The following is a 20,280-nucleotide window of genomic DNA, read 5'->3' as shown; positions in this document are numbered from 1 at the left end:
GGAACTGCAAAAAGTAAAACTGACATGCAACTGAAGATCTGAAGCAGGGAGCAATGCTGCAGCCCTGCTTCCCAGGCTGGAGCAGATGTTTGACCGATTTTCTATTCATTTCCCCCACCCTCCATTTGCTGTCACAGCAGTCTCATGAAAGGAGTGCGGGCAGTCTGAATCTCCACTCCCTTCTGTATCAGAGACAAAGCCACATCTGCAAAGCCCTGGGGTTACCACAAGATCAGATGTGGCTCCATCCTGACCTAACTGCTGGGCCCCCAAAGCCCTTCCAGCCATTCAGCACACGGTCATTCGCTGCCAGCACAGCAGACAGTCAGACCACTAATCACAGCCCTGCTGCAAACAGGATCATGTGAGAGACACGAGAGAGAGAAAAGCACTCACTCCGTGGGTTTTGTGTGCAGGGAAGGGCTATCCAAAGACCAGGCTTTGCATGGATGCCATTCCCATGCGGGCAGCACTCCCCAACACCAAGCATCCCATGACCTACACAACTTCCCCTGTGCTGAAAAATCACCCCTGTTCTGCAGCCTGGAGAAGGGATGCACATCCTCTGATAGCAGGGAACGGTCACAGAAAACATCTTGCGCTGGGAGCACAGAAGGCAAGACCCACGGCTCATTTTTCAGGACGTCTTGCAGGAAGCCCAACCAGCGCTGACTCAGTTGGTGCAGCTGTGGCTGAGTCAAGCAGGCCACCCTGCAGCCCAGCTGGCCATGGGCTACAGCATTGTGGCCACAAACACAAAAACAGGGACATGAATAGCGTGATGTCTGTCCCACCTCTGGCTCTGATGCCTGAAGAGTGAACTGGCAAGGGCTGTCAGCACACGGCTTCAGACCATGGTGTTAGAACCACAGCAAGTCACTTTGGTCATTTGCTGGACAAACACACCTTATTGCACCAAAATCCGTTTTCCAGGGTGTGAGAAAGGATTATTCTCTAGCAGGGATTTTTTTTTAAGAGGTTCACCCAGTCTCGTTGGGCTAGAACACCACAGCATTGCAAATCCTCCATCCACACCCCACTAACGGCTTCTCAAAAGCCCACTTCAGGGGAAACACCAACAAGTGCAGAACAGAGAGTAAACTAGAAAAAACGGGAAGAAAGTTCAGACTTCTGCTGCCTTCTGAAAGCAGTGGTTCCCTCCTTTGTTGTTCCCCTCACCTGCTTCCAGCCCAAATCTCACCCCCCTTTCCAGGGCTCTCCCAGAGAACGAAGACACCTCCTGACTCCACCAGGGGATGGCAAGAAAGCACAAACATTCCTATGCAGTTTTCTGCAGGAACCTGTTTACAACAGGCTTGCTTAACCCTCAGTTCTCCTTCAGCAGGCTGGGGGAGACTTTTTATTTCTGTTCTGCGCCACCACACTCTGAGCACACCCAACGTCCACCTCTGACAATAACCACGGCAGGGAGAGCAGGATGGGACCCCCACGTCTCAGCCCTGCAGTGCTACGTGCCCTGGAGGAGATGTCTCTGCTCCCACCAGCTCCTTGCTCATCCCACGTCTCTGCAGCTCTTCAGTCCCACACCCACCTTGGAGCTCAGCAGCAGCTTTTCAGCTAAGCAGCATCAGGAAGGCCAGGCCCAGTGTGCGTGTTATTACTTGGAAATGCATTAAGGGGGGGAGGAGACAGCAGCTCTCTAAGTGGGTCATATACCATCAGCCATTATGTTCCAGTTGTTAAGTCAAATGGATTCATTATATTTTATGCCATTAGTGGCATCATTCTGAAACAGACAGCTGCAGCATCTCATCATTTAGGGACTTTTTCTTCTCAAAAATTAAATTTACGGCTGTCTGTGTCTGTGCGGAGCTGGCACGTTTCAGTGACTTGGAAGACAAGGGGCTGAACACTGCTGGCTGGAGCCAAGTTATCTTCACCTTCAGCTTCCCTGGTGCTGCTCCATTTGGAGCTCACAGGTCTACGTACACCTTGCACCACATCTCCATCACTTGGCTGTCATCTCCTGTCCTGGCCCTCCATGGTTTTTACCCCCAGCCCCACTGCAGAGCTATCAAGATGTGTTCACTAATTTATCTTTACCCTTGTAAAGATAAATTCTTTACAAGAATGTGGTTCCTGCAGCCACAACAACTCTTCCCTAGGTCTGGCTGAGGCCCCACAACCACAGTCCCTCCTGCCATGCAAAGTCCTAGGCCACGGTCACTGCTACACCTCCTGCACCTGAGGAACATAACAAAAAACTCACTGTTTCCCCGTTTTCTCCCTCAGATTTTGCAGTCTGTGTATATGTTTTCGACTGCATGTGTAATGGATTCCAGAAGTACCGGTCCTGCCTCCAGACCATTTCATGGCTGCTGGAAATGTAATTCTTTGACGTGATGAGACATGGTGCATTTTGTGTAAAACAGTTTTTTATGGACTTTTTTTTTTTAATGGGGAAAAACAAAATACTAGCAAAAAAACAACAGCAACAACAACAACAAAAAATCTGCCCTGACTTTATAATTTGCTTTATACCTTAGCACAGTCTTGTATTCTTGAAGAGTGTGGATGAAATTGTCTCAGCGTTACTGGTGAAAGGTCCTAGTCAGCTGTACCTTGCCTCTATGATGACAGGATCAGCAGATGGGATAATCAGTGGTAGGTGTTCATCACCAAAAAGGTTTGACGGTGAGGGACTGCTCATGCTCCCCATTCTGCCAGCACTGGGGTGCTGTTATATGCTACCGGGACACAACTGAGCCCGATGAAGGTGGTTTCATCTTCGTTTGACACTAGCAACCTTCCCTTACCTTGCAGTACTCATCGATGGGTATCAGGCGCTTGACTGCAACATCACGGATGTGACTCCGGCGGAAGAGGATCTTCCCTGGAACAGGAGAGATGAAGAGAGAGGAGCAGGTCAATGCAACGCTCAGGGACGCTCTTCTGAATCGCTCTGTCAGGACTTCTTCCTTGTGTATCCCGTTCTCACCAAAAGTACCGTACCTAAAGCACATTCCCTCCTGTGCATTAAATATTAGAACAAAGCATATTGAAAGCGGGAAGCGTGTTTAGGCAGAGAGAAGGGGAAACAACTACCAGCAAAGTGCATCCCCATCTCCCCTCACCAGCGTGGCAATGACGGAGGAACAGCCCTATCAAGCCTGTGTCCCATACCTTACTGCCTGTCTGCAACGTGGCGTGGGTGTACAAGTCCACCAGAAACACCAGCACTGGTCAGAGAAGCAGACATCCCTGCTACAGGGTGACCTCTGCTGCAGGCTACGGGCTCTGAGCTCAGCTCCAGCACGGGCAGCAGCCAGGCCAGGGGGGATCTCCCTGTGCAGCTCCGGTGTCGAATCGGTCCTCGAAGCCACAGCGTCAGGACTGCAGCTTTGAGTCAGACCTATAGGATTTTCCTTCCTGTCTGGGGTTTATTTTTGTTCTCCATTAATGGGATCCTCTTGCCACTCCGCTTCCTCCCCTCTCGCTTGTGGTACAGACCTATTTCCTTTGAAGTCTAATGAGTCCTAAATGCTTCAAGCTGCTTTCACAGAGAACTGCTTCTCTGGCATTTAATGAGACAAAAGCCATTAGCAGACAGCAAAACAGATATATACAGAGACTCAGTGATCAAAAGGACCTGTATGTGGTAGGATTTCAAACTTCCAAAATACTAGGAACATACACTGGCACTACTTTGCAATACAATAACCAGAAAAAAATGTGTTTTGAGAGGGGGTGATAAAGTTTCTTCGAGTTCCTTCCAACATTTCTTATACAGCATGAAAGCCTTGTCTCTTTTTGTCCCTACCTGGGTTTCTAATCCCACCACCAAACCCACAGCAAGTTACTGATGTGTTTGCCCGTACAACCCCTTCACTTATCAAGGAGGCCACCACTGGGCAACCCAGAAGCCAGACACCAAGCAAGACAAACAGAAAGCACTCTGAAGAGTCACTAAGCTTTTGGCAGCACCGTGGCCACTTTCAGCCACTCCAGCAAGACTTCTCAGGGGCCATGGCAGTGCTGGAAGCAGAGGCTGGATGCTGCCACGTTACCTGTGAACATGCTGTGTTAACCAGTCACATACCTTCCACAACTTTAAAACCCTCCCCTGCTCCCTGACCGGGCCAGGATCTGGAGCATGACTGACTCGTGCAGCCTGCCAACACATTTTTTAAGCAGAGATGAACTGAAATGACCATATTTCAGCCTGCAAGGAGCATGAATCAGAACCTTATGGAGGAGCCAAATCTTTCATTAGGCTCAGTTAATGCAGAATGCCTTCAAAACTGGACTGTCAGAGGGAGCACAGAGGAATCACACTCAGTACTAGAGCTGTGCTTGGCCTCAAGTGAAATGCAAAGAGTCAGACGTGCTCATACCAGAAGGATTGCTTCTCCTTTATGTCCCACTGACAGCGAGGGACCCAGACGTTCATGGTGGGAAATGCTCTCCTCTGAAATGCATTCCTTCTTGCAGTGTGTCACAGCCAAGTCTGGCAGCCTTTGTGATACAGTGGAAAAAAAAAAAGCCCCTCTATTCAATCTGTCTTTCAGAAGGGTGAATAGCCTGGGAACGCAGAATTTGTCTGGAAAGATTGGGAGGGAAAGGGAGCGACAACCAGGTCTGAGCTCCCTACCTTGCCCATAGCAATTATTTTCCATCAGACAAACAAACGATCAGCAGTTTTCTCATTAGCAGTCGTAGTGGATTTGCTGTGTAGATTTCTATTTGAATGATTTTTAAAAGATGAATGGATCGCGATAGCTTTGCTGCCAATTGTAAGGAATAGCTGTTTAGTTTTTACATCTGCCGACATGAAATCCCTGATGGATGGGCACATTATAAATGTCTAAAGGAACAAGCTCTGGGTGTGGGAATATTTAAATGTTTAACAAACAGATGCCAGTGAATAATAATAAAAAGAACATAGTTACAGGGAATAAACGCATCACAACAATTGAAGTGATCTTAAATTAGGCCAGGCACAGCGCACAAAAACCAGCAGGAAACCCAGCTCATCTCTTGATTTGCTCTAGATCTAGTATTTTTCAACAATGAAGTTTATTTTCTAACAGAAAGCTGTTGTTCCATCAAAATGCTTAATTAACATAATTATAGACCCTTCAGTGCTGCCAAATACAGCTATCTAAATCCTTGACTTGAAAGGCAGGAGAGAGCAGGAAACTGCTTCCTCCCCTCCTGGGCTAAAAAGACAACATTTTCCTGGGCTTTCTTCCCATAGACCATACCTCCAAAATGGGAACAACAGTACTGCCTCTGGGGCTTTTCATGGGGCTGAAGACCATATAATGCAAGAGAAACATCTGAGGTTATTCATCTCATATCTGCATCCCTCCTTGCTGTAGCTCCTGCCCTCAGCTTCAGCATGAGGTGTAAGAACAGAAAAACCCGAAGGCAGGCAGCTCTGCTCATCTTGCTGAGTACTGTAGGTTTCCAGCAGCTGGTAAGGTCACTGCCACTGCAGGCTCCACTTCACCACCTTCTCAATCATGGCGTAACTCAAGCACTTAGAAATGATCAGTTTTTCATATATTCCTACATACAAGGTTATGCATGCACAAACAGAGCAAGGAGTCTCCCTGTTAGCACAAGAAAAGTCACTGCCCAAGGAGGCGTAGCAAAATACATCTTTATGCACAATTTATGAAGTGTTCTTTCTCCAGATTAATATACAACACTTTATTTCGGTGAATGCATTTATGAAGCGCTACATTACCCTACTGTAACTGTAATCTCACTAAAGCATCGCACCTGCCTTGCTCGATATGTATTTGTTTCACAGCAGAAGTTAGGTGTCTTGTAAGCATATGTTCTTTGAGCCTGGCAGTATTATTATTCTCCATCGTGTTTTGACTGGAGAAGTCTGAACAGCACAACCCGTCCTTTACAGTTAGAGGAAATAAAACTGAAAAAGAGCTGAAATACACACAACTCCTTCAAGATCAGAGCAAATGAAGTCTCTCTTCACTGGTCTTCAGTGCAGCAGTGGGAGGATGCTCCCTGTCTACACCTGATGTCACATTTTGCACTCTTCTTGGCTGGTTGCAGCTGCTGGGGAGAATTAAGCCATGCAGACTCATTTATTAGTGTAGGATTGCTCTGGAGTAGCAAGGATAAGTTTAATTTAGAAAAAAAGTAAGACACCGTAAATATTTATATCAACAGGACATCAAAGTCAAACGCAGCCCAGGAAAAGGGAAGGACACAAGGGGCAGCCCTTAGCACAGGATTCATCAAAGGGGAGAAGTGCCAAGGGCAATCAATGCCAGTTCTCGCTCTGCTGCTGCCCTCCAGCCCCTGGCACCTGCGCTGCTGCCAGCGCGAGCTGTGCTCCTCGGAGGTGGCTTCCCATTTAGGGGCTTCCACTTTACCCAAAGGCAAGACAAATTCAAGAGCAACACAGCAGCAAAAGCCATGTCTCTGGCTCCCCTGCTGACTTGAGCATTTGTTTACTCATTTTTTCTCCTCATTGACCTTGGTTTGTTCTTACAACCAGGCCACCCATATGGGTGTTTCAGTGCTAGGGGCACCCAGCACCGAGGGCACTTAGAGAGGCACAAAGAAGGGGGGAAACCTAACAAAAAACCCCAACCCACCACAAAGCCAACATCTGGCCACATCTGAAGTACCTCGAGTCAGCAGCAAGCATCCTGTCTCCCCTGCTCAGCGACAACCAGAGACCTTGCAAGCAGCCTGGGTACACGCTGCGGGCACTCGCCCTGCCCCTTCCCTTTGCCCTGCCCGACCTCCTCTCCCTCCCCTTTTGACCTGCTGATACGATCTGACCAGCTCGGGGCTCCCTTTGTGTCAGTGCTTCCATTTCCTCTCTTTCACCGCCCTGAGCTCTGGGCTGACAGGAGGGAGCCGATATTGTTCTTTGCCCTGCTTGGTGTGAAGCCTGGAAAGCCCCAGCAGAGAGCCTTGGTACTGCTTTGGGACTCCATCAGCCAGTGCGTGCAGCTCACAGCCTGCTGGGATGTGATGCTCCCCGGTTATAAAGCTCTGTATCCCACCACCACAGAGGCACTCCTCTTTTCTTCCCCTTTTCCACAGGGGCATTCCTCTCCCTCCATGACTGCAGCCAGACAAGCACTCCTGCTTGCCTCACACCGCCAGCAAATTAACAAACCCCGCAGCAAGCACCCCCATTCTTTGCCCCATGCTGTGCCTCATCCTGGGGAGACTTCTCCTGGAAAATTTTCTCCAAACCTCTCCTTCAAGCCTTTCTTTTCCACAATCCCTGCACTCATTTCTCCCCAAAAATCCCACTGCAACAGAGCTGCGACCAACACAGTTGGGCCAGGACACATGGGGACAGCCTGCTGGATTTTACTCCCCATCCAGCAGTGAACTTGCTGGAGCAGAGCCTGGAAGAAACCCCCTTTTGTGGCTGATCGAAGCTGCTGTGCTTTATCTGATTGTCTGAGAGCAAAGGGTGCTGCAGCAGCGCGGGAGGGGGGTGCAAAGCGATGCAGGCAGCACAGCCCCGCTGCCTCGGGGATCCATCAGGGGCTGCAACGTGTCAGAGAACAGCATGGGGAAAGCGCTGATAAGGACTGTAGGTCTCCTGCAGGGTGAAATAGAGCAGGCAGGCCACAGGAGGAGTTAATCTCTCCAAACAAACAGGTAGGGAAAGAGGGCTGTGCAAATTATCCCCTCTCTCATGTGAATTCTCCAGGCAGAGCTGACAGGAGCAAGAAGCAGAAGAAAACAATGCAGGGGCTTTTCAGTCAGCAAAATAGTTGAGGTTCCTCTTGATCCAAAGGCTGTTACTGGGTCTCAAGCAAGCTGGAGGGGCAGAGAACCTTAAACACATCACCCTGCTGGTCACAGCTGCGAGCAAAGCCAGAGATTTCCAGCCTGGAAAAACGTCTGTGCCTCTCGCTTTACCCTGAAGGACTCCCCCCACTTCCCCCACCCCACTGCCTCGGAAAGAATTTACTTCTCTGCACCTTTCAAATCACATCCAGATTTTGCCTGGCACGGGTTCCAAACTGACTTAAAAAAAAAAAAAAAAAAAAAAAGGCAGCCCCAAATGTACACATAATTAGTCCCAGCCCATGGAGCAGCCAGCTAGCTACGTGGGCTATTCCTAGGACAGGGAAGCAGGCGTGGGAGACAGCACTTCCAGGAGCCCTGCACTTAGCATCTGTTTGGCAAAGCTGTGTGCTGAGCACGCAGCCTGGAGAAAAGGAGGGGGACCAGCAAGCACCTCCATGGCTGTCATGGGAATATCCCGAGCACGGAGTCCTGTGCATCTGTGAAACGAAGGTGAGCTCAACAGTGCCTCTGTCAAGCTCATGGGCTGAGATCATGCTGGGAAGAGCACAGTTAGTTCTGTTAGTTTGCCAGTAATCTCAGAGAACTACAGAGCACAAGACACGGGGCAAGAAATCTCTCAGGTATTGGGTGTGGTGGCCAGAGGAATAAGTCTGAAGCGATGAAACCTCCATGGAAGAAACGAGGAGCCCTTGAGGCTCCTATGGGTGCTGCTGGTCACCTATGATACACGAGAAGGATTTTGGTCTGGGCTAAAACAGTGAGGCTCCTCAGGGCACCACTGGGCCAGTCTGATGATGCAAGAGAAGCTGCTTTTTCTTGCCAAGTTCAGCAGCAAACCTCAGTATCTTGACTTCCTTGCTACCAGAAACAAAAATAAAATACATTTCTGAAAAAGGCAAAAGGTTGAAAAAATAGAAGGAGGAAAGGCAGCTCCCCAGCTTAATAAATCCTTGCTAATTCTGGTTATCATATCAGACTCAGAAGCTTTTCTTCATGAGTAAGAGTGGAACCAGTTGGAAAGAAGCCTCAAAATCTCCCAAAAGCCCTACTGAAAACCATCTATATAGGAGCTCACTGAGAAATGCAAGAGTTCCCTGGAGCAAAACATTCCCAAGGCCATCGTTCCTAGGGTCTGCTGGGCCACGTAATGGAGAAAGACATGAGATTTTGTTTAAATCTCTCAGGTTTGTTTAAAGACAGCTCAAAGGTCAGGAGCAGAGCAACTGCCTCCACGTAGGACTCTGCTTGCATATCAGCAGAATTCATTGAAACCCTACAGAAAAAGCAACAGATTTTAGGCTGAAAAGTACAGATTATGGGTTGCAAATGAGCCTGGGACTGTCCGTACAACATTGCTATGGCAGAGGCACATCTTGCTAGAGCAGAAAATAGCAACTAAGACCTCTGTACACCTCCAGCTCTGATGCAGATGCAGTGGGAGCGAGAAAGTCAGGCACCACAGCTGGACCAGGGACGAGTTGTCTTCCACCTCCTGCATGAGGCCTTTGTGGGGAGCTATCAGCATCCCCACAGCTGTCCTGGGAGAACAGCCCTAAAGGATGTGGCCAGCACTGATACCTGTGCCAAGCAGGTTAGCGGGCTGGGAAGGGAGTAGAAAGCAGGCATCATTCTGCTTTTTAAACTGATCCCACCAAATCCTCTTTGCTCTCCTCCCTTCTTGGGAGTTTGCTATTGTCTGTAGCTAAAGCTTCCTAAAAAGCAATTTTACAGCCAGTTAGCTCAGCCTCAGGCAACCCCTCCTTGCTGAGGTTCACGTTTCCAGCGAAGCAGGCTGGCCAGGATCAGCTCCAGGCCACTTGGGCTGTACAGCGTTTGGAAGGCTCCGCTCTCCTTATAAAAGCTGTTTCCTGAAAGATCTGGCACAGCCCTTACACAACTGGCCCAACTGAGCTCATTTGTTTTCTTAGTTCATTCTTTCCTGGGGTCTCCATACCATCATCTCTCCAGCCAGCAGATGTGTAACCCTTAATGGGAATTCCTGCAGCGAGGACGGAGCTGTCGTGCCTGCCCTGCCCTGCCCAGCACGCCTTCCCCTGGGATCTCCTCTCCCACCAGCTGCTCCTGAAACTGCTCCAGGGACCACAGCTGATCCCAGGCACCCTGGCTGGTGTAGCCAGCACGGTTTCAAAGGGCCATCCTCAACACCACACGAAGCTGGGCAGGCTGTGCCAGTGGCTCCAAGCCAGCAAAAGTAGCCAAGAGTCCACTTCACATTCCCCTATACAGCAGCAGAGGCTTTCCAGGCACAGTGCTGGAGCTGCAGCATCCTGCCAGGCCAAATCTGACCCCACCGAGCTGTGCTGCGGATCAGGTTGGGGTTTATACCTGGGAAGGGACAGCCCTGGCCCCAAACCCATCAAGTGCAACTGCTCCACTGCCCTTTGGAGAGCCCAGATTTATGGCTGTGCGGGTTGAAGGACGTTCACTTCTGAGAGCACTTTCTGATATATAGATCTACTTCGAAACTCCCAAAGTCTCTACAAATTTCCAAGAAGCAAGTCCTCAAAACAAACAGCAGTAACAAAAAGTGACACAAAGGAAATGGAGTTCCTCTGGGCTGGATGTTGTAAGGATGGAGTAATCATGGAGCTTTCTTCCCATTCCGGGAAGCCAGCCTGACAAACAAACCCAGATGATACCTTCTCAGGTCATGGTGATGACCTTAAGTTTGGGAGGTTTAGGACTTTTCCAAGAAAGCCAGAGCTGCAAGAGGCACAGGGTCACAGGAGACACTCTGGAGAATTTCAGTGGTTGCAATGTCTAACGTTACCCTGCAACCATCTTCCCAGGCAGCAGCATGCTTTTAGTACGTCACTGGAGCCAAATCTCCACCGGTAATGAAATTCAGATGCTAAAAACGTGGCTTAAAATGGGATTGGGAGAAAACTGCAGTGCTCACAGAAGCTGAACATAACCAAAAACCTAGAGACTCTGAGCGTACTAGAGGCACATTTTGCAGGGAGAGTGACCCAGGCCCGTGTGTGCTGAGCTCACTCAGGTGGCACCCCTAGGTGATAGGTGAAGTCTGGGTTGAGCTGCATGGTACAAAACCCACCGCTACCCCAAACTGGGAAGGCTGAGAACTGCTGCAGAAAGCAACCATTCTGCTTAGCACATCCCCCAGCACGGCCAGAAAAAAAAAAAAGCTTTCCCTTACACCCAAGTGAAGTCCTTTCAGAAGCAGATGGCTTGCAAGCAACTTCACTGAGGAGGTACCGCTCGTGGGAAAGCCACCATCTCCACACCTAGTAACACAACTTCCCTGAAGCAAGAGGGCTTCTGAAACTGTCCTGTGGGGATAAGGAGATGTGAGATTTCCTATCCAGTGACAATCTCCTGCTTAGAGGTAGGCCACCATTCCATGCTGTTATCTTCTCACCACAACCACCCCTTACCCCTTGCTGGCATCTGAAAGTGCAAGTGGTAAATAAACCCAAAGAGGCCAACTGTTGTATATCAATGGTCTTTCTTCTCAGCCATTGCAGAAGTGGAAAAAAAAAATAAAAAAAATCAAGAAAACCTTCTGCATCTAGCATGGTTTAGCAGTTTTCCACATCAACATGTGACTATCTCTAAAAACTGTATTATTTAATCCTGTTGTAAAAAGGGAGCCACAGCAAAAGGGCAAACACCTCTCCAGAAGAAACACACAAATGCACAAGTTCCTACAGAGGACGGTCATCCTCACTACCCCGAACTGCTTTATTACACAAGATCCAGGCTTTATTTTCCGGGAACTTCAACTCCCTTTTTTCCTCCAATGGAAATCCCAGTGACATGCTGCTCAGCGAAAGGAAACTATTTCGACACAAAGAAGAACAAACACGTATTGATGAGTCTGCTGTGAGAAACAGGGCTCCAAACAGGCTTCCTGAGCCTGATGTTACCTTCCAAAAATAGCGGCATTTTGGTGGGAATTCTTTGCAAGTGCAGCGCAGCCAAACTGTAAGTCCAATTTTTCCAAGTTATGCCCTTTGCCAATTTGGCTTCCTTTTTTTTCTCCCCAGTCCTTGCTGGCAGGAGTGGTTGTGCAGCAAAGGCTTTTCCTCGGTATTAACGTCAGGTGTACTTTGTTTTTGCTGATGTTACAACACAAGGAACAAGCCAGAAGCAGAAATCCCTCGGTGGGAAATCCGGACAAGATTCTCTTACTCTCAGAAGGGGGTGTAAATGATTTTCTTCAAGCCAGTCAGAGAAAACTAAACCCCACTGAATGTCTTTGTGTGTCTAGAAAAGCCAGGAGGCAGAACACAGCACAAAGGGCTACATTAAATAAGCCTGACAGTCACTGGAAGTGATTATGGTACCGTGACATTTCTAAATGTGCCCATTAGCTACTTGTGGGTGGGGGTAAAGACAACTTCGTGGTCAAACACATTAGCTATGGGTGCATGAAAGGCTCGCAGGGTCCCCTCAGTCTGGGTATTTTTGCATGGCACATTAGGGCTCTTTCTTCCCCCTGTAACATCAGCCTCAGAGGGCAGCCACAAGCAGTCCTCTCCACCATAAAGTCTGAAATGGACCACTGCATCTGGTTCTTGGGCACGCAAATCCTTGGCTGCACGTTGGACTGGCGGGACACACGCCATGCCACAGAAATCCCGTCTTTGAGCAGCCAGTCCCAAACATCACAGGAGGAAGCCAAGGCTGCCAGTCAGCTCGATTTAACATATGGAATTCAATTGTTACTTCTTTCTCTCCGGACGGCCCTTTGAATTACTCGGGACAGGAAAAACAGCAAATGAGCATTTCCTGGGGAGCCTCACACCATCCTCAGCTCTGCATCATGCTGGCCGTGCCCTTCCCAAAAACAAGCATGCTGCAGTTGGGTTTTGCTCCTGGCAAAAGCTGTGTAACTGGGATTGCTGGCTGAAGTCACCCGTTAATGCTTTCTGGAGGAAGAGGGAAGGGGCTTAACACTCACGGGGTGCCCTGCTAACACATACGGGTGTTTTAATGGGTACAGCACGGTCTGAAGAACTTGCTAATGCTCAGATGGTTCAGGAGGTAAAAGCTAAAGCACGTGTATGCACACACGTGTACTGGGACAAAAGTCACTGCCATGCCAAAACCAGCATGGTTTGTTACTGGAGCCCTCTCTCCTACCTGGCAGGAAGGGGATGATCCTTTGCTTGGGGTCTTTCTGCCCTCCTTCCATCGGAAACTTGTCCAGCATTTGCATCTAGAAAACAAAATGCAAGAAAAGCGATTAAAGTCAATAATGTGCCCACAACACAAAGCCACGCTCCCCAGGAGGCAAAGCCTGGGGAGAACATCCAAACTAGCAGCGTCCTGAGACATTGTACACAGCATGATCAGCCAGGGTACGGTGACCACGACACCAAGGATCCAAAGAAGTGCCAGAAACACAAGATCTTAACAGCATTTCAATTATTTTCAAGTCATTTCTTACCACCAACGCTGTTCACCACTATCATTTTGCTCAGCATGGGTGGTTAACATCACCTGCATTTCTGCAACTAAGTGTCATCCCGATGGACCTCAGTCGCTGGAACTCAGAAACTCCTCACAAAAAGGCATATTTTAAGCTCAAGGAATATATTAGCTCAAGCATAGCACAGCACTGACACAGCTCCTGGACTACAGCTGACTTGGACTCAGAGCACAGCCTCATGCTCGCAGGCAAGACCATGAAGTTATGCGTCAACTTTGGGGAACGCTTTGTGCTACAAAAGCTGTGAGGGACAGAGGTTTGAGAACTTCAGCACTGAACGAATAATTTCCTGATTGACGCAACTGCACGGAGACTGCGCTCAGTAAATTCGGTCAGCAAGGAGAGGCGATGGAGAACTCCCACTCTTGCTGGTGTTCACTGGGTGTTTGTACTCGTGCTTCAGGGCGTGCATGCTGCATACATAGCTTAACGCCAAGCCCCTGGCAGGATACATATCCTTAGCATTTCCCTTGCTTGGCCTTGCTGGAAAACACTACTTGGATTGGACTTTGCACTTAACAGAGCAGAAGAGGGGAAATGTTCATCCATCCATCCTCCAGCTCAGCTAGTCCCTCCGTCGGAAGGAAGGGGATGGAGATGCAAACTCTCCTTTGTTTTCTCTAGGGTATGGCTTTGAGCTCTGTCTCCCATCACTTGAAGAGCTCCCTGGTCCCCCAGGTGTTGGAAGTGGGCTTCACCGTCTTCTGTCAGAGCTGTTGCACTCCGCATAAATAATTAAGCACCTGTGGAAACAACTGAGACAATCTGCCCAGGAATTGCCCTAAGCACACCCTCCTACAAAGCCTATACAGTCATTTTCCCCTGGCACAATTAATATTTAAAGCATTTTGTGCAGAGAGGAAACCACGCAACTGGAGAGACAGAGCCACCCATCCTGCAGCAGCCCCACGGGAGGCAGGAGAGGCAGCACCGTGCAGCCACTCAAACATAACGTGCTCCCCTGTGCCAGCTGCTCAGCCACAAAACATCGGGAACCCCCTCATCACAGGGGACCCACCAAGGGCCACAGGGTCCCAGCACCCAGGTTTTCAAGGATCTTGTTCTTTGGCACCTATTTTCCCCCATTTACAGGAGCCATCTGCTCCTAGCTGAAGGCTGTGGGTTCCTCCACTGTGAGGCACGAGCTGTCCATAGAGCACATCTGCTTTGGCACATCAAATACTTGCCTTTTTTTCCCCCCTTGGATCTTAAATGCACCGGGATACAACTCTTGAGGCTTGGTGGAGAGGGGGCAGAAGGAAGGAGGCATTTTTCCTACTTTGCCATTAAAAAAAATACATATAAACCTCCCCCAACACTCCCAAACACAACAGGAAAACCAAAAGAATCTCTCAAATATTCTCTTCAAAACGAAAACAAGCCATCTCCAAACCAGGATGACAATAAGCCCGAGCAGACCGTGCTTACAGCTTCTTTCCACTACAAATTTTAGAGTTTGCAACAGAGAAAACGAGCGCAGACTCAGCAGTAGCCGGGGACGGCTCTGACGTTACCGGCAGCCACAAGCGAGCACGGCCAAGGCAGCACGGCTTCACCAGGCTCCTGGGGCACGTAAAACCCTCCCGTTCTTCCCTCAACCCACAAGAACGAAGGGTGGCCCAACAGTTACCCTGCACAACACCCGCGCTGTGCCACGGCGGGGAGCGGCGGAGCCTGACCGCCTCTAACCCCGACTCTTCCTGTTTGGAAGAGCTCGTCAGGGCTTGTGACAGGCGAGGGACGAGCAAAACAAAACAAGTCACAAACGCTGCACATCTGATTGCTGTTAAGCAGCGCAATATTTGAGTCCCTGGAAGCTTTCCCCTCCTCTCGTTTTTTGAGCACGAGCTGAGCATCTCTCGTTCCTGGAGCATCCAGAGGCTCCAAGGCGGAGCAGGCTGTGGTTTCTCCCATGCACACGTGCCTGGATGGTGCCCCTGGCCAGAGCTGCTCCCAGCCGTGTGATCCCACCAAACCAGGCCAGAATTTCAGCCCAGAAGCTCCCCGTTTCCTGCTGTTTCTTGACCAAAGGGCCTCTCACGGCAGCAGCTCAGCAAAGCAGGAGGAACCACGGGGGTCTCTCTCCTGCTGCAGCTGCCCTGCTGCCCCCAGCCCTTGAAGGAGCAAGGCAGAGGGCTCGGTGCCCTGCATCCCACCCAGCCCAGCTGCCACATCACACAGCAGCACACGCTAGTTCATCAGGTTTGCTAGACATAAGCCTGTGGTTGAGGAACGGAGAGAAACCCACTCCAAAGAAAACAGCCCCAGAGCTGGCTCCGAGCACGGCAGGCAGGCTGTGTTCGCAAGATACAACAGCCCACGTCTGCAGAAAGCAGCCTGCCAGTCCCGGGCTGGAAGGTCTTCCACTGCAGCACCACAACATCAAGCTGCAGCGAGGAGAAGAATGTAACAGCAGCGGGAAAAAGTCAGCCTCGGGGCTGGGAGGTGGCACTGGAGAGCTGGAGGAACGCAGCTGGCAGGTCTCGGCATTTTGAGGCTCCCTGGACCCCTTCTGGCCCATCCCGTCCCAGCTGATTTTGCAGGACAGAGACTACAGCAGATTGTTGCACTGCTCTTGCCCAGGAACCCTGGAAAAAAGTATAGAAAATGGGCAAACACTCAACAACCCCACACACCCTGCGGGACAGATGCACAGAGAGGCACCAGAAGATGCACAGAGAGGCACACCAGCGAGAAGCCAGGCACGTTTCAGCTCAGAGCACCTTCCTGCTCAGCCTCGGCAGGGAAACGCGCTCCCAGCAGGCAAGGAATTTTGGAACAAAGGCGGCGAGCACGGGGAGACTCCCACAAATCATGTCAGCAGCCAGGGTTTCCATCCAAGCTCCGAACGAGACTGATCGCATCACATTCCCAGAAGGGAAAACTCGCCCAGCCATCCAAGATCCAGGGGAGAGGGGGGAAAGCAGGCAGACAAGCAGCAGACAGACGCAGAGCCCTTCGGAGAGCAGCTATCCATGCGGAGCGTGGGGCAGCGCAGAGGCCAAGAGCCAGTCTTGCTCTCAGCAATGCAGTCAGCCAGGGGGGGGAAAAAACATGAGGGGAAAAAAACAAAACAAACAAGAACCCTGTTGTTTCTCCCCCTCTAAGATCGTTTAAAAGTAATGGAGGCAGAACCTTAAAAAAAGAAGTAGATGCTGAAGATGCATTTTGGTGTGAAACTTGAAGTATTGTAGGCATTTTTCACTGACTCATTTGCAGATTTCTCTGGGCTGGATGGTGCTCGCACACACCCGTGCCTCCCTGCAGCAGGACCGTGGCACGGATGTCCCAGCAGGGCACCAACCTGCAGCGGGGCTCCTCCTGGCAGCACATCAGGACAGGGCACAGAGCCGTGGTTATCCCATTGCACACATCCCCACCACCTATTTACCATATCTTATCAATTTGCTGATTGCCTTATTAACCTGGAGAAGACAGCGGGGCTAACACTCGTGGCACAAGCCGAGGAGCTCCGTGTTCCCCTGCCGGCCCGTGGCCGGGCTGTCTGTTAGCAGGACAGGCAACAACGCCGTCTGGGCACCCGGGGAGAGCGAGCCCTTGGCCAGCAGCTTTGTATCAACAGCTAACACACTGGCAGGCAGCTTCTTCGTTAACAGGAAACTCATAAGATAACATCCTAATTGAATCAATTATCGGTGCTGCGGGCTGCCAGGGGTCCTCGGGGAGGGAGAATGCTTGCACTCAGCAGTATTCCCAGGAAGCAGAGCATTCAGGAAGGGCTTTGCCCAAATAAGAGCTGCTAATGCAGACAGCGTAACGCCGCAGGGATGGATGGCTGCTGGAGGAGCAGAGCTGCCAGCATGCCCTATCGTTTTCTGGCCCCAGCCAAGCCCAGAGAAGCCTCTGCAAAAAATTAAAGCAAGTGCCAGTAGCTAATAAGGCACGTCATCGCTTCGCTTCTTTCCCACTACAGAGTGGAAAAGTTTCGCACCTTCGTATTTTGGTGGGGAAAAAAAAAAAAAAAAAAAAAGAAATTAGTTTTCATTTAAATCTGGTGCAGTGGAAAGAAGAACGTGACAGTGAAATACGTTCCCCAATAGCAATGGAGCGGAAGGAGCACAGGTTGACTCTGGCTGCAAGTGCTCTGCAACCGGTGGGCACTGTGGGATTTGATCTTGTCGAGCTGCTGTGGCCAGCTGGGAAGCTGAGGGTTTCTGCTCCTGGGTGTTGTGACTTGTGTGGGTCACCCCAGGACTGCAGAAGAGAAAGCCAGTCTCTGCCAGCTCACCAAGGGGATGCTGCATCTCAGCGAACAGCCAGGTACACCAGCACATCGGGATGGTGGTGATGAAACACCCAGGCGAGGACAGCAAACTCTTCCACTCTTGCACAACACCAGGACATGATGCATGAGCCGCAGTTGCAGGGAGAGGGAAGTTCCCTCTTCTCTTCTTGGCAGGATTTGCTTTGGCTACGTGACGGAGGTTCGGAGTAAAGCCGTATTTCTCTGCTTTGGTCTCACAAGCAAGAGCTGACCTAATCCAGGCCTGCACCAGGCACTGCCATTATTACCCTGAGCCCAGAAGCTGGCTTTTGACACCACCCAAAGGGAAAAAAAAAAAGAAAAAAAGAAAAAAAGAATTCAACAGAACAAAAGGCTTCACAATCCGGTTCGGCGTGGGCAGTGGAGTCACAGGAGGCTCTTTGTGAAGGCGACAGCCTCCCGCTGAGAGGAGGCAGCCACTTCCCATGGGGAAAAGAAGGGCCTGAGCCAAACCCGCTCTCACCCCGCACTCCAAAATTCCCCTCGGTCCCTGTCCCTAGGGAGAGGGGAAGGCAGCAGGCGGGCAGACATCCTGCGTGCCCCGCTGTTCCCATGGAGGCCAGCTCCAGCCAGGGACATTCACACACGTTCACTCTGACCTCCCTGACTCCCTCAACCAAAATCTCCTCCAGACGTGTCCCACTCATCTTGAAAGGCAGAGGGAAAGGGAAGCAGGTCCGGACACTGCCTGTTTTCACAGCAGCGCCCACAGGGCCACTCGGAGATGTGAACCAAAGCCTTTGCAAACGCTCTCCCGCAGATCAGAGCACCCTGGCACCCTGGAGCCAGCTTGTTCGGAGAACATCTGCCAAGCAGAGTCTCCAGAGAGAGCAACATCTGGCAGTGGCTCCTAGGCAGCTGCTGCTCAGTCTCCTTGCTGTGCTCTGAGAGGCACCTTCCCCTCATCTCCACAGACTGAGAAGAAACTGGAGGTGGAAGCACAGCAGCCCAGGAGACAGAAGGACCAACGTGGAGCAAGCTCAGACCCCAGGCGTTGGTGATGCCGAGCCTGGGGAAGGACTCACTGCTCTACTGGTGCTGCACCACCACTTTGACCAGTCAAAGCCACCTGTCCTGGAGCACCCAGCTCACTGGGACCATTCAGTGCGAGCTGGATGTTCAAAGACTGAAATTAGAGGTGACAGGCAGCAAAACCAAGCAGTTCCATGATGACCACAGTTTCTCCCCAGTCCCTGCTTTTCTGGTACAAGGGATGAATTGAAATGCATTTGATGTGTTACTGGGCAGGGTGATCCTGACCTGCTCAGCACTAGGAAACGGCATCACAGAGAACGGATTGTGAAAACCTGATGGAAAACTTTAAGCCTGGCTCAGCAATAGACAAAAAAAGAATTAACTGAGGTCAGAGAAAAGGGCTACACAAATTGGCAGCAGCTGCCACTGCAAGAGAAATTTCCTATGAAATCACAGGAAGCGTTAGACAGAGAGATGTCAGTGTCTGTGAATAGCTCCCTCGCATGGAAAGGGAAGCGGGCACGGGGCAGGAAGCACCCCCGGCCACGTCCTGCCCCGGGCAGCCCCCCAAAAAGCAGCGGCCGCCAGCTCCACACCTCCCAGGCCCTCCTGTTCCTGTCCTCCACGTGGGTTCAGGGAACCAAGCGCAACGTGAGGTCTCCAAGAGCAACCGGGCAAAATGCTTCTGTTGTCCAGAGCTGGAGATGTTTCCAGGCAGAGCACACGCTGGTTCTTTGAGCAGAAACCTTGCCAGGGCTTACTTGACACACTCATCAGCTTGAGCAATCGAGAGCCAGCAGGCTGGGCACTGCATCATCACCGGGCATTCCCAGCAAAGGAAAGCCTGGACCAAGCATCTAACCCCTAAAAGCCTTTATTCGACCTCAGCGTAATGAGCTTTGTATTTCATCATCCGGCCTTGAAACTTAAAACCCCAGAAGTCACTAACAGATTATCCAGGTTAGTCACTCATGGTGACAGGCTGGGAGTTTCTAATCACCGATGTCACCATCACAGCCCCACTACTGCAGATGGGCCAAAGACAAAGTCATGATGATCCAGAATCATCACCCATTCCTGGCTGGCTCAAACTATTCTGAAAAGCACTACTTGTTTCCCCTTCTGTCAAAAATATATTTGGGAAAGACCATACTGCTTTAAAAATGAATTAAAAATAATAAAATAATAAAAAAGAAAACCTCACATTTGGACAGCAGCACAGTGCCCCAGCAATCCCAAAGCAGTGATCTCCATTAACACAGCCTCCTCACCACGTTTGCCCCTCTGTCTGCTTCTTGGACCATTTAAATGGCTTTTAACATCTGATTTGGGGGTAGTGACCCAGTAGGCAGGCCCCAGACCATACCAAAGAGCACTGAAAGCTGCAGCTCTCCACGTCCACCCCTGGAGCGGAGCGCTAACACCAAACAATCAATAAACATCCACAACTCACCAGGGTGACCCAGCCATGGGAAATTATTCTTGCCAGGAGACACGCTTAGGAACTGAGCAATACCTGGGGGTGATGCTGGTCTGCGCCGCTTCCTCTTCCCCTTCCTCGCCATGGGAACTTCCCCACTCCAGCACACCCGGCGCTGCGTCAGCCCTGCAAGGAGCCTCGGCACGGGAGCAGGAAAAGAGCTGAGCCACCTGCCTCAGCCCAAAGACTTCGGGGCAACCACCAAAACCATCGCCTGAGCTGTCCCGGCAGCAGCGGTCGCAGGGAAGACTGCAGAGACAGTTTGCATTCACCCACATCCTGCTC

General features: G+C 50.5%; 1 protein-coding gene across 3 annotated transcripts in view; it reads right to left on the bottom strand.

The window, feature by feature from the left end:
- Positions 1–20,280, bottom strand: part of SH3PXD2B (SH3 and PX domains 2B) — a 70,556-nt gene that overhangs the window by 25,212 nt on the left and 25,064 nt on the right. For all 3 annotated transcript variants that reach the window (XM_082771367.1, XM_082771368.1, XM_082771369.1), the window contains exons 3-4: positions 12,907–12,982; positions 2,778–2,854 (exon numbers count right to left, since the gene is read on the bottom strand). In XM_082771367.1, the coding sequence (XP_082627493.1) occupies positions 2,778–2,854; positions 12,907–12,982 (153 nt within the window). The remainder of the gene's footprint in view (positions 1–2,777; positions 2,855–12,906; positions 12,983–20,280) is intronic.

The sequence above is a fragment of the Aythya marila genome (assembly GCF_965140915.1).
Source record: "Aythya marila genome assembly, chromosome: 14".
Classification (NCBI taxonomy): domain Eukaryota; kingdom Metazoa; phylum Chordata; class Aves; order Anseriformes; family Anatidae; genus Aythya; species Aythya marila.
The sequence above is the reverse complement of the archived record's forward strand: the minus strand, read 5'-3'. Positions and strand labels throughout refer to the sequence as shown.